The sequence below is a fragment of the Hyla sarda genome, chromosome 3 (genome assembly GCF_029499605.1).
Source record: "Hyla sarda isolate aHylSar1 chromosome 3, aHylSar1.hap1, whole genome shotgun sequence".
NCBI classification, from domain to species: Eukaryota; Metazoa; Chordata; class Amphibia; order Anura; family Hylidae; genus Hyla; species Hyla sarda.
In genome coordinates, this window is record NC_079191.1 from 162,018,349 (window position 1) to 162,031,535 (window position 13,187).

General features: G+C 44.1%; 1 protein-coding gene across 1 annotated transcript in view; it reads left to right on the forward strand.

Moving 5' to 3' along the window:
• Positions 1 to 13,187, forward strand: part of LOC130360999 (probable cation-transporting ATPase 13A4) — a 151,410-nt gene that overhangs the window by 52,987 nt on the left and 85,236 nt on the right. The window contains exons 4-5 of the mRNA XM_056563556.1: positions 3,158 to 3,228; positions 4,943 to 5,023. Coding sequence (XP_056419531.1) covers positions 3,158 to 3,228; positions 4,943 to 5,023 — 152 coding nt within the window. The remainder of the gene's footprint in view (positions 1 to 3,157; positions 3,229 to 4,942; positions 5,024 to 13,187) is intronic.

Here is a 13,187-nt window from a genome sequence, read left to right on the forward strand (position 1 = left end):
GAAGGATTAAGATGTTTTAATAGAAGTAATTTACAAATCTGTTTAACTTTCTGGCATCAGTTGATTTAAAAAAATATAAATAAAACATTTTCCACTGGAGTACCCCTTTAATCTGTCAAGAGTCTACATACTGTGAAAGTCCAGGAAAGTCCAGGCAAAAGTACTCAACGGCTGGTGTTTTTACTCAGATACTTTTTTAAGTGTACTGTTGCACATTTTTCTGCCCTCATAAGTGCATACCACACACCTACATCTAAGTAGTGCACTATTTTGTACCTGTTAATCTGTCAAGGGCCTAGATACTGTGAAAGGACAGCCAATAGTACACACCTGCTGCTGTTCTGGACAAACACTGTTTTAAGTGTAGTGAAGTGTATTGTACTCCCCTCACATACGCAATAAGCATGTCAGGCAGAATAGTGCCAGGATGTGCACAGAGGAGTGGCAGAGGCCTAAATTCATCAGGTGCAGGCAGAGGTCGCAGCAGAGTAGGGGTGTGTGCCAGGCAGAGTCGCAGCGAGAGGTCTGAGCTCCCGTTATTGATAGGTTCACTCTGTCATCTACTTCATCCCAAGTGACATCCAACACCCCCAGTCAACAGTCGATGGGTTCCTCAGACTACACTCTCAGTTGGCATGGCCCACATGCTGCTGCCACCTCCAGGCTATCTCATTGTGCTGCTCTATGGTCTCCTCATGCTAATGCTACCACCTCCAGGCTCTGACATTGTGCTGCCATATGGTCTCCTCATGTTGATGCTGCCACCTCCAGGCTCTCTCATTGTGCTGCTCTATGATCTCCTCATGCTGATGCTACCGCCTCCACGCTCTGTCATTGTGCCACCATATGGCCTCCTCACGCTGATGCTACCACCTCTAGGCACTGTCATTGTACCGCCATATGGTCTCCTCATGTTTATGCTGCCACCTCCAGGCTCTCTAATTGTGCTGCTCTACGGTCTCCCCATGCTGATGCTGCCACCTCCAGGCTCTCTAATTGTGCTGCCATGGATACTGCAAAACATAATTAAGGGGCTCATCCCCAATTTCAGAAATTCCTCTGCACCACCATATGACTCCTTGTTAGATTTGGTCCTTTGTACCCACACACCGTGGCCCGGGACACTAATACTTGTTAGCTAAAATTTCAATTTCGAAATCCTAAATTTCAATTTCAAAATTTTAAATGTCAAAATCCAGAATTTCAATGGTCTCCTCATGCGTCTACCAACTCTAGTCTGTGCCAGTCAGCACTATTTGGTCTCCTCATGCTTCAGTCACCTCCAGGCTGTGCCATTAAGACACTATATGCTCTCCGCATGCTTCAGCCAACTCCAGGCTGTGCCATTCAGACACTATATGGCCTGCTGGGCCTGGGACATTACCTACAAATATTTTATGGTAGCCCTAGCTAACATAATTCTTCAATTTCAATTTTTAAATTCATGTTTTAATAATAGGGATTGTGAAGCCCTAGTGTCTACTCATGTCTGCTCCAGGCTGTTTCATTCAACAACTATATGATTTAGTGATGCTGCTGTGCATTGGACATTACCTTAAATTCCAATTCCAGGCTGTGTCATTCTGCCAGATTATGGTCTCCTCATGCTGCTGACAACTTTAGGCTCTGTCATTATGCCGCCATGTGACTGCTTGTTAGATTGGGTTTTGTAGTCATACAGTTTTAGTTCAAAGTAAACACTGGGACATAATATAATATAAATCATAAATTTAAAAAAATTGATGTAATCTTTTCAAGACTGAGGCCCTATGGTCGTCGATTAGTCCTGTGGAATTATCACAAGAATCCAATGAAACAGTTTGGAGCAATAACAATGAACCATAACTGATTAAATGAAGCATTCACACTTTCATAGTCAGGGGGTGGCTGAGAGGCAGGGGCTGGAACAGGTGGTATCTTGCCTGGTGAAAGAACGCCAGCTCGATGCTCAGCAAAATGGGTACTTAAAAAATTTAAATAAATTCAAATTAAATTAAAGTAAAATTACATGAAAAAATCTCTTCATCCTCTTCAATTTTGACACCATATGGTCTCTCTGCTGCCTCATCGACGCTCTGCAGCAGTGATTCTAATAGCAATGCCTGTAATCTGCATGTAATACTGAATAACAGTATTATTTCACTAACACAGCACACTCCCTATGCATGTTAGAACAAAGCAAACTGTTCTACACCCCTATTGAGGCTCTCTGTAGGCCAGAAATATTAGTTTTTAATACAGATTTGCCGCAAATAAATTCAACCCGAAACAACATTTTTGGGAAAATTCGGCGAATTGGCCGTATCAAATTTTTCAAAAGTTTGCTCATCTCAAGTCCAGACCCTTAAATTATAAGACCTCACAGCAGATCCCTACATTCTTTCAGATCCCAGAAAAAAACCCTAAATGATCAGACTCGAGAACCCAAAATTGTCTAAATGATCCTTGTCTCACCACCCCAAAGACCTTAAATAGAGCTGTGAGTAAAGTGTGTTTATCCTTACTCTTTCTCATGATATTGAGATTTCAAACACGTAAAACTTTTGACATGTATCGGTGGCATGTCAGAAGTTTTTCTTTTTTTCTTTTTTGATGGGGATACTTTAAACAACAGGAATTAGGCTATTGGTCATTTTCTAATGACACATTCCCTTTAACATGAATTAAAGTTAATAAGGTCTGCCTGGTTTCTGAAATGTATGACAGTTAGCATATTGATGCAGGCTGCTCCGACCAAAAGGGTCCCTGATGGACACTCTAAATACAAGTGTGAGCAGAATTTGTAACAATTATATCCACATTGGTTGTCATTGGTTTTCATGAGAGATGTAAATAAAAATAATCCAGTGCTTATTTTTCTGTAATACTTACTGTAAGAGCTAGTGGAAAAATAAAGATATAAAAACACAAAATGCATAATCCTATTTGTATTGAGATACTCAAAAAAATGCACTTGCAGGGTACAGGGTAGTGATATGTAAATTGTTTCACTTTGTAACCATTTATATCATGTTGCAAAAACAAATTGCTATGAGATACAGTTAGTCATCAAAATGAGTCTTAATTACAATAGTGCAGACCATCAGATAAAGGATGACTATGTTAGCAATTTGTCCTTCGAGCTGCATTGTCATAATATGCTCCTTTTTCGTAACAGATCAGATACATTTGGGTGCAGAAAATCAAGTATATCTGGTTACATTTAGAGAAACGCTTCCAAAAAGCTGGGTATGTTGAAACAGTTAAGAATTATGAAACTTTAACTTACGCAAGTAACAATAAATTATTCCATTTTTTTAGTATCTTTCCTATGTTGTCTGCTCCATTCATTCACGGGAAAGTTTACCTCTATTCTCGGGATCAATGTTGTCTGAGCAATTAGACCCCAACCAACCAGCTAGTAATCCCCTATCCTGATGATATAGGATAATGTTTGATCTAGGAATTACCCTTTTAAGTAATATGGATGCTTATAGAGGTTATTTTGATCTATCTAGGTTCAGTGGCACAGTAGTCAACATGCCTAGTCTGATGTTTCAATTTTTCCAGTACATTTTAACAAAATGAAATAGCATATGTAGCCACCTCTCTGTTGTAAATATGAGTACATGGAAATCTAAGTTACTGTATAAAGTAGCTATGGACCACTATTTATCTATCTATCTATCTATCTATCTATCTACTTTATCTATCTATCTAAAGCAAAAGAGTCCAGCAACACTTCTGGGAAGTAAAGGCATAAGGCTTTATTGACCCATGTAAAAATCAGACACAATGTTTCAACGACATTACACTGTCATTCTCAAACATGCCGTTGATGCCGTTCAAATGTTGTGCCTGATTTTCACATGGGTCAATAAAGCCTGTTGCCTTTACTTCCTGGGAGTGCTGCTGGACTCTTTTGCTTTGGATCTATCTACACTGTCTGCGATCGGGACTGTATTTTTGCATGCCTGCAACCCTGGACTTTTGTACCCTTTGGGTTGTGCTGCCTCTATCCATTGTTTATTTATCTACGTATCTATCTAAGCAAGGAGAGAAAAAGCAGCAGACTGGAAAAGGTGTTATTCGGGTACTATAGGCGAGGGGTCCCGGTTCCAGAGCCACAGATTTTTACAAATAAGATGAATCACTGCAGCATGCACAGATAGATTGTAGCTTTATTCCAACACAGACTGGTTATGTTTCGGCCACACCATTGTAACCTTTCCCAAGAAAGGTTAAAATGGTGTGACCAAAATGTTTCCAGTCTGTGTTGAAATAAAGCTACAATCCATTCACTTCATTTGTGCGTGCTGTGTTGATTCTTCTTATGTCTGTCTATCTATCGGTCTAATTTTCTCAGGAGAACAGCACATCAAAATTCAATCCAGAGGCACATTTGATAATGGTAAGCCAGCAGAGACATTGCCTGTAACTCTACACTTAGAATAATTCCCACTTTTTTTGCAAGATATGCTGGTGTGCTGCAATAATTCCTTATCCATTTATCTTTATCTATCTAATCTAGCAAAAAATGTTGCCAACAAATGAAGTATAGGTAACAGAATCCAAGCAGTAGACCCAACATAGTGCAAAAAGCTGTAGTCTTTTTATTGGTTACCAAAGGGCAAGCACTTTGGGTAACCAATAAAAAGACTAAAGCTTTTTGCACTATGTTGGAGTCTACTGCTTGGATGCGGTGACCTACACTTTACTTGTTGTTCCAAATTTGAATTGGCTGTCTGGACGGTCACTTGCAAAGTAGCTTGGTCCTGGTGCTGTCTTCCTCTCTATCTACAAGTATATTATGCCAGATACCACTAACTGGTTACATGGCTGGCACACTAGCACCCTCTGCTGCCACTTGCAATGGGTAAGAAAAATTTAGGAAATAAAATAAAAAGTATCCATGAAAATTATTTTCTCTCTCTCTCTCTCTCTCTCTTTTTTTTTTTTTTAGAACACTGGAAGATATTTACTCTTGTTCACAGATACATTCAAGATTTGGGTTAGGTTTAAGCAAAGAGGAACAAAAGCTAAGGTATGATGTGTGGCTTCAATACATCGATCATCTGAAACAGATATGCATATGCAGGAACCACAAGATCATTTATCTACCTAGAAAGTGCAACATTCATAGGAAGTAATCTTTTTGTGCATATGTATAAAACAAGATAAAACTCATGTTTCCTCACAGTTTAGTCTTGACAGCAACTTCGGCAAGTCCTCAAATGAATGAGATGCCTAGTGACACTTTGTTAAAGGGATAGGCCGGTGAAAGAAACAACCTGTGTACGGTGTCAAAAATATAATAAAAGCAATTTATGAATATAATGCTATTAATCATACTCCACAGAACTCTTCATATCAGCTTTGCTAGAAATAAAACTAGTTAAAATTGCAACCAAGAGAACGATTGCCATAAGAAGTAAAAAAATATACCGTATATATATTTTTTTCACCTACATAAATAATAAGACAATTAAAACTAAAAATATTGACCTTTTAAGAAATAATCTGGGAAAAGGCCAATCTACTAAATTCCTTTTTCTTCACTGTATTTACATAGGAAAATCCTATTTCAGATGAAAGGATAATGTAACCAGCTAAACTAACTAGAGAGACCCTAAATCCTAATGCTGAAAGATTATATTATGAAAGGGATTGTTCCACAGGACTGGTGCTTAGCAAATGTGGTAACAATATTCAAAAAGGGGGGGATTCTGGGTGCAATAGGCCTGTACGTTTAACATCTGTTATGGGTAAGATTTTTGAGGGGTTTCTGAGAGATATTCTGGAATGTCCAAATGAAAATAAACTTCTGACACAGCACCAACATGAGTTTATGTGGGATCGGTCCTGTAAGACTAATCTGACCAGCTTCTATAAGGAGGTCAGTTATAGGTTGGACTGGAGTGAAGCTATGAATGTTTTGTATCTGGACTTATCTAAGGCAAATGATACTGCAACACACAGTAAGTTTGTACATAAAATGAGGATGCTGGGACTAAGGGAGGGTATATGTAGATGGGTTAGCATCTGGCTCAGTGATAGGAAGCAGAGGGTGAGAATAAATGGAACTTACTCTGGTTGGGTGAAAGTTACTGATGGGGTACCACAGGGGTCAGTACTGGGTCCACTTCTTTTCAATAGGTGCATTAACCCCTTAAGGACCAAGGGCGTACAGGTACGCCCTTGGTCCTGCTCTCCTGATATAACGCGGGGTTACACAGTAACCCCGCGTCATATAACGGCGGGCCCGGCGTCAAAGTGAAGCCGGGACCCGCCTCTAATAGTGCGCAGCGCTGATCGCGGCGCCGCGCTATTAACCCTTTAGCCGCGCGCTCAGAGCTGAACCGCGTGGCTAAAAGTGAAAGTGGCCGGCTAGCTCAGTCGGGCTGTTCGGGATAGCCGCGGCTAATCGCGGCATCCCGAACAGCTGACAGGACAGCGGGAGGGCCCCTACCTGCCTCCTCGCTGTCCGATCGCCGAATGACTGCTCAGTGCCTGAGATCCAGGCATGAGATCTTATGAGAAACCAGTGATCAATGATGAAGATCAGTGGGTGCAGTGTTATAGGTCCCTATGGGACCTATAACACTGCAAAAAAAAGTGAAAGAAAGTGAATAAAGATCATTTAACTCCTCCCCTATTAAAAGTTTGAATCACCCCCCTTTTCCAATAAAAAAAAAACACAGTGTAAATAAAAATAAAAATAAACATGTATGGTATCACCGCGTGTGGAAATGTCCGAATTATAAAAATATATCATTAATTAAACTGCTCGGTCAATGGCGTGCGCACAAAAAAATTCCAAAGTCCAAAATAGTGCATTTTTGGTCACTTTTTATATCATTTAAAAATGAATAAGTTGTATCAATGCAAAAATGGTACCGTTAAAAACTTCAGATCACGGCGCAAAAAATGAGCCCTCATACCGCCCCATACACGGAAAAATAAAAAAGTTATAGGGGTCAGAAGATGACAATTTTAAACGTATTAATTTTCCTGCATGTAGTTATGATTTTTTCCAGAAGTCTGACAAAATCAAACCTATATAAGTAGGGTATCATTTTAATCGTATGCACCTAGAGAATAAAAATTTGGTGTCATTTTTACCGAAAAATGTACTACGTAGAAACGGAAGCCCCCAAAAGTTACAAAACAGCGTTTTTTTCAATTTTGTCGCACAATGATTTTTTTTTCCGTTTCACCGTAGATTTTTGGGCAAAATGACTGACGTCATTACAAAGTAGAATTGGTGGTGCAAAAAATAAGCCATCATATGGATTTATAGGTGGAAAATTGAAAGAGTTATGATTTTTTAAAGGCAAGGAGCAAAAAAACGAAAATGCAAAAACGGAAAAAACCCCGGTCCTTAAGGGGTTAATGAACTTACCCCAATGAAAAAAGCAGACAGTATCAAAGAGATCTGTCAGAATAACACAAAGTGAAGTGTCATGACATTTATAATACTCCAAAACAAGAACACTAACACACAGTATTTCAAAGAAAATGTGTAATAATCTTTATTAGGGAATACATTATATTTGACCCCTTAACGACGAAGGACGTATATGTACGTCCTCTGCCGGCTCCCGCGATATGCCGCGGGGTCACGCGGTGTCCCCGCGTCATATCGGGTCAGTCCCGGCGGATATAAACGGCCGGGACCCGCGGCTAATACAGGACATCACCGATCGCGGAGATGCCCTGTATTAACCCTTCATACGCGGCGATCAAAGCTGACCGCCGCGTCTGAAATGAAAGTGAAAGTAACCCGGCTGCTCAGTCGGGCTGTTCGGGACCACCGCGGTGAAATCGCTGTGTCCCGAACAGCTTACAGGACACCGGGAGGGCCCTTAACTGCTGTTACGCCTAGCGCTCCGGGTCCCCGCTCCTCCCCGGAGCGCTCACGGCGTCCTTCTCCCTGCAGCTCCCCGGTCAGCGCTGACCGGGAGCGCTGCTCTGCCATGGCCGTCGGGGATGCGATTCGCACAGCGGGACGCGCCCGCTCGCGAATCGCATCCCAGGTCACTTACCCGTTCCCGTCTCCTGCGGTCATGTGCTGGCGCGCGCGGCTCCGCTCTCTAGGGCGCGCGCGCGCCAGCTCCCTGAGACTTAAAGGGCCAGTGCACCAATGATTGGTGCCTGGCCCAATTAGCTTAATTGGTTCCCACCTGTTCCCTGGCTATATCTAGTCTCCTCCCTTGCACTCCCTTGCCGGATCTTGTTGCCCTTGTGCCTTGTGAAAGCGTATTGTGTGTTTAATAGCCTGTGTACCAGTACTTTTGCTATCTCCCCTGACAACGAACCTTGCCGCCTGCCCCCGACCTTCTGCTACGTCCGACCTTGCTACTGCCTACTCCCTTGTACCTCGCCTATCTTCAGTATCTTCAGCAGTCAGAGAGGTTGAGCCGTTGCTAGTGGATACGACCTGGTCACTACCGCCGCAGCAAGACCATCCCGCTTTGCGGCGGGCTCTGGTGAAAACCAGTAGTGGCTTAGAACCGGTCCACTAGCACGGTCCACTCCAATCCCTCTCTGGCACAGAGGATCCACTACCTGCCAGCCGGCATCGTGACAGTAGATCCGGCCATGGATCCCGCTGAAGTTCCTCTGCCAGCTGCCGCCGACCTCCCTACATTGGTCGCCCGACAAGAGCACCAGCTGTCGTACTTGACCACCATGACACAGCAACTCCAGTCGCAGCTACAGCAGCTCCAGTCACAGCAACAGCAGCAACAGTCACAGCTACAGCAAGTTCAGTCTCAGCTACAGCAGCAACAACCATCTCCTCCGCCAGCTCCTGCACCCCTTCCGCAGCGAGTGGCCACTCCTAGCCTCCGCCTGTCTTTGCCGGACAAATTTAATGGGGACTCTAAGTTTTGCCGTGGCTTCCTTTCGCAATGTTCTCTGCACTTGGAGATGATGTCGGACCAGTTTCCCACTGAAAGGTCTAAGGTGGCTTTCGTAGTCAGCCTCCTGTCTGGAAAAGCCCTGTCATGGGCCACACCGCTCTGGGACCGCAATGACCCCGTCACTGCCTCTGTTCACTCCTTCTTCTCGGAAATTCGAAGTGTCTTTGAGGAACCTGCCCGAGCCTCTTCTGCTGAGACTGCCCTGCTGAACCTGGTCCAGGGTAATTCCTCCGTTGGCGAGTACGCCATACAATTCCGTACTCTTGCTTCTGAACTATCCTGGAATAATGAGGCTCTCTGCGCGACCTTTAAAAAAGGCCTATCCAGCAACATTAAAGATGTTCTGGCCGCACGAGAGACTCCTGCTAACCTGCATGAACTCATTCATCTAGCCACTCGCATTGACATGCGTTTTTCTGAGAGGCATCAAGAGCTCCGCCAGGAGAAAAACTTAGATCTCTGGACACCTCTCCCACAGTCTCCACTGCAATCTGCGCCTAGGCCTCCCGCCGAGGAGGCCATGCAAGTGGATCGGTCTCGCCTGACCCTGGAAGAGAGGAATCGCCGTAAGGAAGAGAATCTCTGTCTGTACTGTGCCAGTACCGAACATTTTTTGGTGGATTGCCCAATCCGTCCTCCACGTCTGGGAAACGCACGCTCGCACTCAGCTCTCGTGGGTGTGGCGTCTCTTGATGCCAAGTCGGCTTCTCCACGTCTCACGGTACCTGTTCGGATTTCCACTTCAGCCAGCTCTCCCCTCTCAGCCGTGGCCTGCCTGGACTCTGGAGCTTCTGGGAATTTTATTCGGGAGTCCTTTGTGAATAAATTCCGTATTCCGGTGACCCGTCTTGTCAAGCCACTCCACATTTCCGCGGTCAACGGAGCCAGGTTGGACTGTACCATACGTTTCCGCACGGAGCCCCTTCTTATGAGCATCGGATCTCATCACGAGAGGATTGAACTTTTGGTCCTCCCCAATTGCACCTCGGAAATTCTCCTTGGACTTCCCTGGCTTCAACTTCATTCCCCAACCCTGGATTGGTCCACTGGGGAGATCAAGAGTTGGGGGTCCTCTTGTGCCAAGAACTGTCTAAAACCGGTTCCCAGTAACCCTTGCCGTAACTCTGTGGTTCCTCCTGTATCCGGTCCCCCTAAGGTCATTAAGGACTCTGCCTGCCACAGGAAATGCCCCTCCCCCCCTCCCAGTTCCATCAGGCAAGCTTCTGTGTCCCCTCATGGCCCTCGTCCTGGTGTCACACTGCCCCGTGCCAGGTCTCGCCCTCTGCCCTCTCTCCCCATTCCTACTCCTGCGGTTCTGCCTGCCGTTGAGGAATCCCTCCATCCTTTCCCGGTGTCCTCATCCCAGGGGAGGCAGTTACCCGATAAAGAGAAGGGGAGACCTAAGGGGGGGGGTACTGTTACGCCTAGCGCTCCGGGTCCCCGCTCCTCCCCGGAGCGCTCACGGCGTCCTTCTCCCTGCAGCTCCCCGGTCAGCGCTGACCGGGAGCGCTGCTCTGCCATGGCCGTCGGGGATGCGATTCGCACAGCGGGACGCGCCCGCTCGCGAATCGCATCCCAGGTCACTTACCCGTTCCCGTCTCCTGCGGTCATGTGCTGGCGCGCGCGGCTCCGCTCTCTAGGGCGCGCGCGCGCCAGCTCCCTGAGACTTAAAGGGCCAGTGCACCAATGATTGGTGCCTGGCCCAATTAGCTTAATTGGTTCCCACCTGTTCCCTGGCTATATCTAGTCTCCTCCCTTGCACTCCCTTGCCGGATCTTGTTGCCCTTGTGCCTTGTGAAAGCGTATTGTGTGTTTAATAGCCTGTGTACCAGTACTTTTGCTATCTCCCCTGACTACGAACCTTGCCGCCTGCCCCCGACCTTCTGCTACGTCCGACCTTGCTACTGCCTACTCCCTTGTACCTCGCCTATCTTCAGTATCTTCAGCAGTCAGAGAGGTTGAGCCGTTGCTAGTGGATACGACCTGGTCACTACCGCCGCAGCAAGACCATCCCGCTTTGCGGCGGGCTCTGGTGAAAACCAGTAGTGGCTTAGAACCGGTCCACTAGCACGGTCCACTCCAATCCCTCTCTGGCACAGAGGATCCACTACCTGCCAGCCGGCATCGTGACAACTGCCTCCTCAGTGTCCGATCGACGAATGACTGCTCCCTGCCTGAGTTCCAGGCAGGAGCAGTCAAGCACCGATAACACTGATCACAGGCGTGTTAATACACGCCAGTGATCAGCATGAGAGATCAGTGTGTGCAGTGTTATAGGTCCCTATGGGAGCTATAACACTGCAAAAAAAAAGTAAAACAAAAGTGTTAATAAAGGTCATTTAACCCCTTCCCTAATAAAAGTTTGAATCACCTCCCTTTTCCCATAAAAAAAATAAAACAGTGTAAATAAAAATAAACATATGTGGTATCGCCGTGTGCGTAAATGTCCGAACTATAAAAATATATCATTATTTAAACCGCACGGTCAATGGCGTACACCTAAAAAAATTCCAAATTCCAAAAAAGCTTATTTTTGGTCACTTTTTATACAATTAAAAAATGAATAAAAAGTGATCAAAAAGTCTGATCAAAACAAAAAATGGTACCGATAAAAACTTCCAATCACGGTGCAAAAAATGAGTCCTCATACTGCCCTGTACGTGGAAAAATAAAAAAGTTATAGGGGTTAGAAGATCACATTTTGAAACGTATACATTTTCCTGCATGTAGTTATGATTTTTTTCCGAAGTACGACAATATCCAACCTGTATAAGTAGGGTACCATTTTAACCATATGGACCTACAGAATAATGATAAGATGTCATTTTTACAGAAATATGCACTGCGTAGAAGTCCCCAAAATTACAAAATTGCGTTTTTTCTTTGATTTTGTCGCACAATGATTTTTTTCCCCTTTCGCCGTGAATTTTTGGGTAAAATGATTAATGTCACTGCAAAGTAGAATTGGTGATGCAAAAAATAAGCCATAATATGTATTTTTAGGTAGAAAATTGAAAGGGTTATGATTTTTAAAAGGTAAGGAGGAAAAAACGAAAGTGCAAAAACTGAAAAACCTTGCGTCCTTAAATAGGCACTGTCATGAAGTAAAAAAATTGATATGTTGTAGTACTTAAGTACTACAACATATCTCTAATATACTTTAATAAAAAAAAGTGATTTTAAACAAGTTTAAAATCACTTTTAAATTCGGCCACTAGGGGTCGCCCTCCTTGTGGCCGAATGCATTCAGCAGTGACGTCACCACTGAATTTCGACTCATTTCAGCCTGGCAATGAGTCGAAATTCAGGCACTGCTGTGCTCGCTCCCGCCTGTCAATCAAACAGGCAAGAGCGAGCATGCTGATAGCTGGGGCTGCGCGCTTTGGCCAGCTCCACTCGGCCCCGCCCGCCCCCGTTACCCTGTCCGAAGGCAGCACTCATTGCTGCGCTGATCCTCCGGATGGGTTAGTCTGATCTGCAGTGCTATTGGCAGATCATCTATGCGCGCTCCCGACAGGAGCGCTGCATAGACGATTTGAGGGCGGAAGCAAGGGCCCAGCAAGGCATCAGTGACGTCGTGCCTGCTGGGAAGCGCTGCTTCCTGCCCTGCTTTATAGAGCAGATTTAGAAGCACTAAATCTGCTCTATTAAAGCGATTTAAAAGTTTTTTAAAGCCAGGTAGGGGGTTAGGGCTAGATTACTAATAGGTAGGGACATATTAGATTATATATTACTTGTTGGGAGCTACACTTTAAGGGGTTAAAAACAAGTAAAAAAAATTGCACCAGTAACTATCTCTATGTGTTATATGACATGATAGGACTATTCAAATATAAATATAGTATAATATCTGGGGATAATGTACAGAATATGTATGTATTAGCAGGGCAAATATAATAAAAACATAAGATGATATAGACACTAAAGCAGCAAAGTGATTATATAGTACACATCCCAAACATAAGGGGGCAACATATAAAGGGCATAGCAGAGTCAATAGCAGCATATATAAACAACATACTTGTAGCAGCATATAAAGTAAACAGTAAAGCAGCAAGTAAAAAGTCTAGTAAGGCTCAATCTATGAATGCTGGGACTTTTTAAAGTGTTGTACTTGCTGCTATACTGTTTACTTTATATGCTGCTACAAGTATGTTGTTTATATATGCTGCTATAGACTCTGCTATGCCCTTTATATGCTGCCCCATTATGTTTGGAATGTATACTATATAATCACTTTGATGCTATAGTGTCTATATCATCTTATGTTGTTATTATATTTGC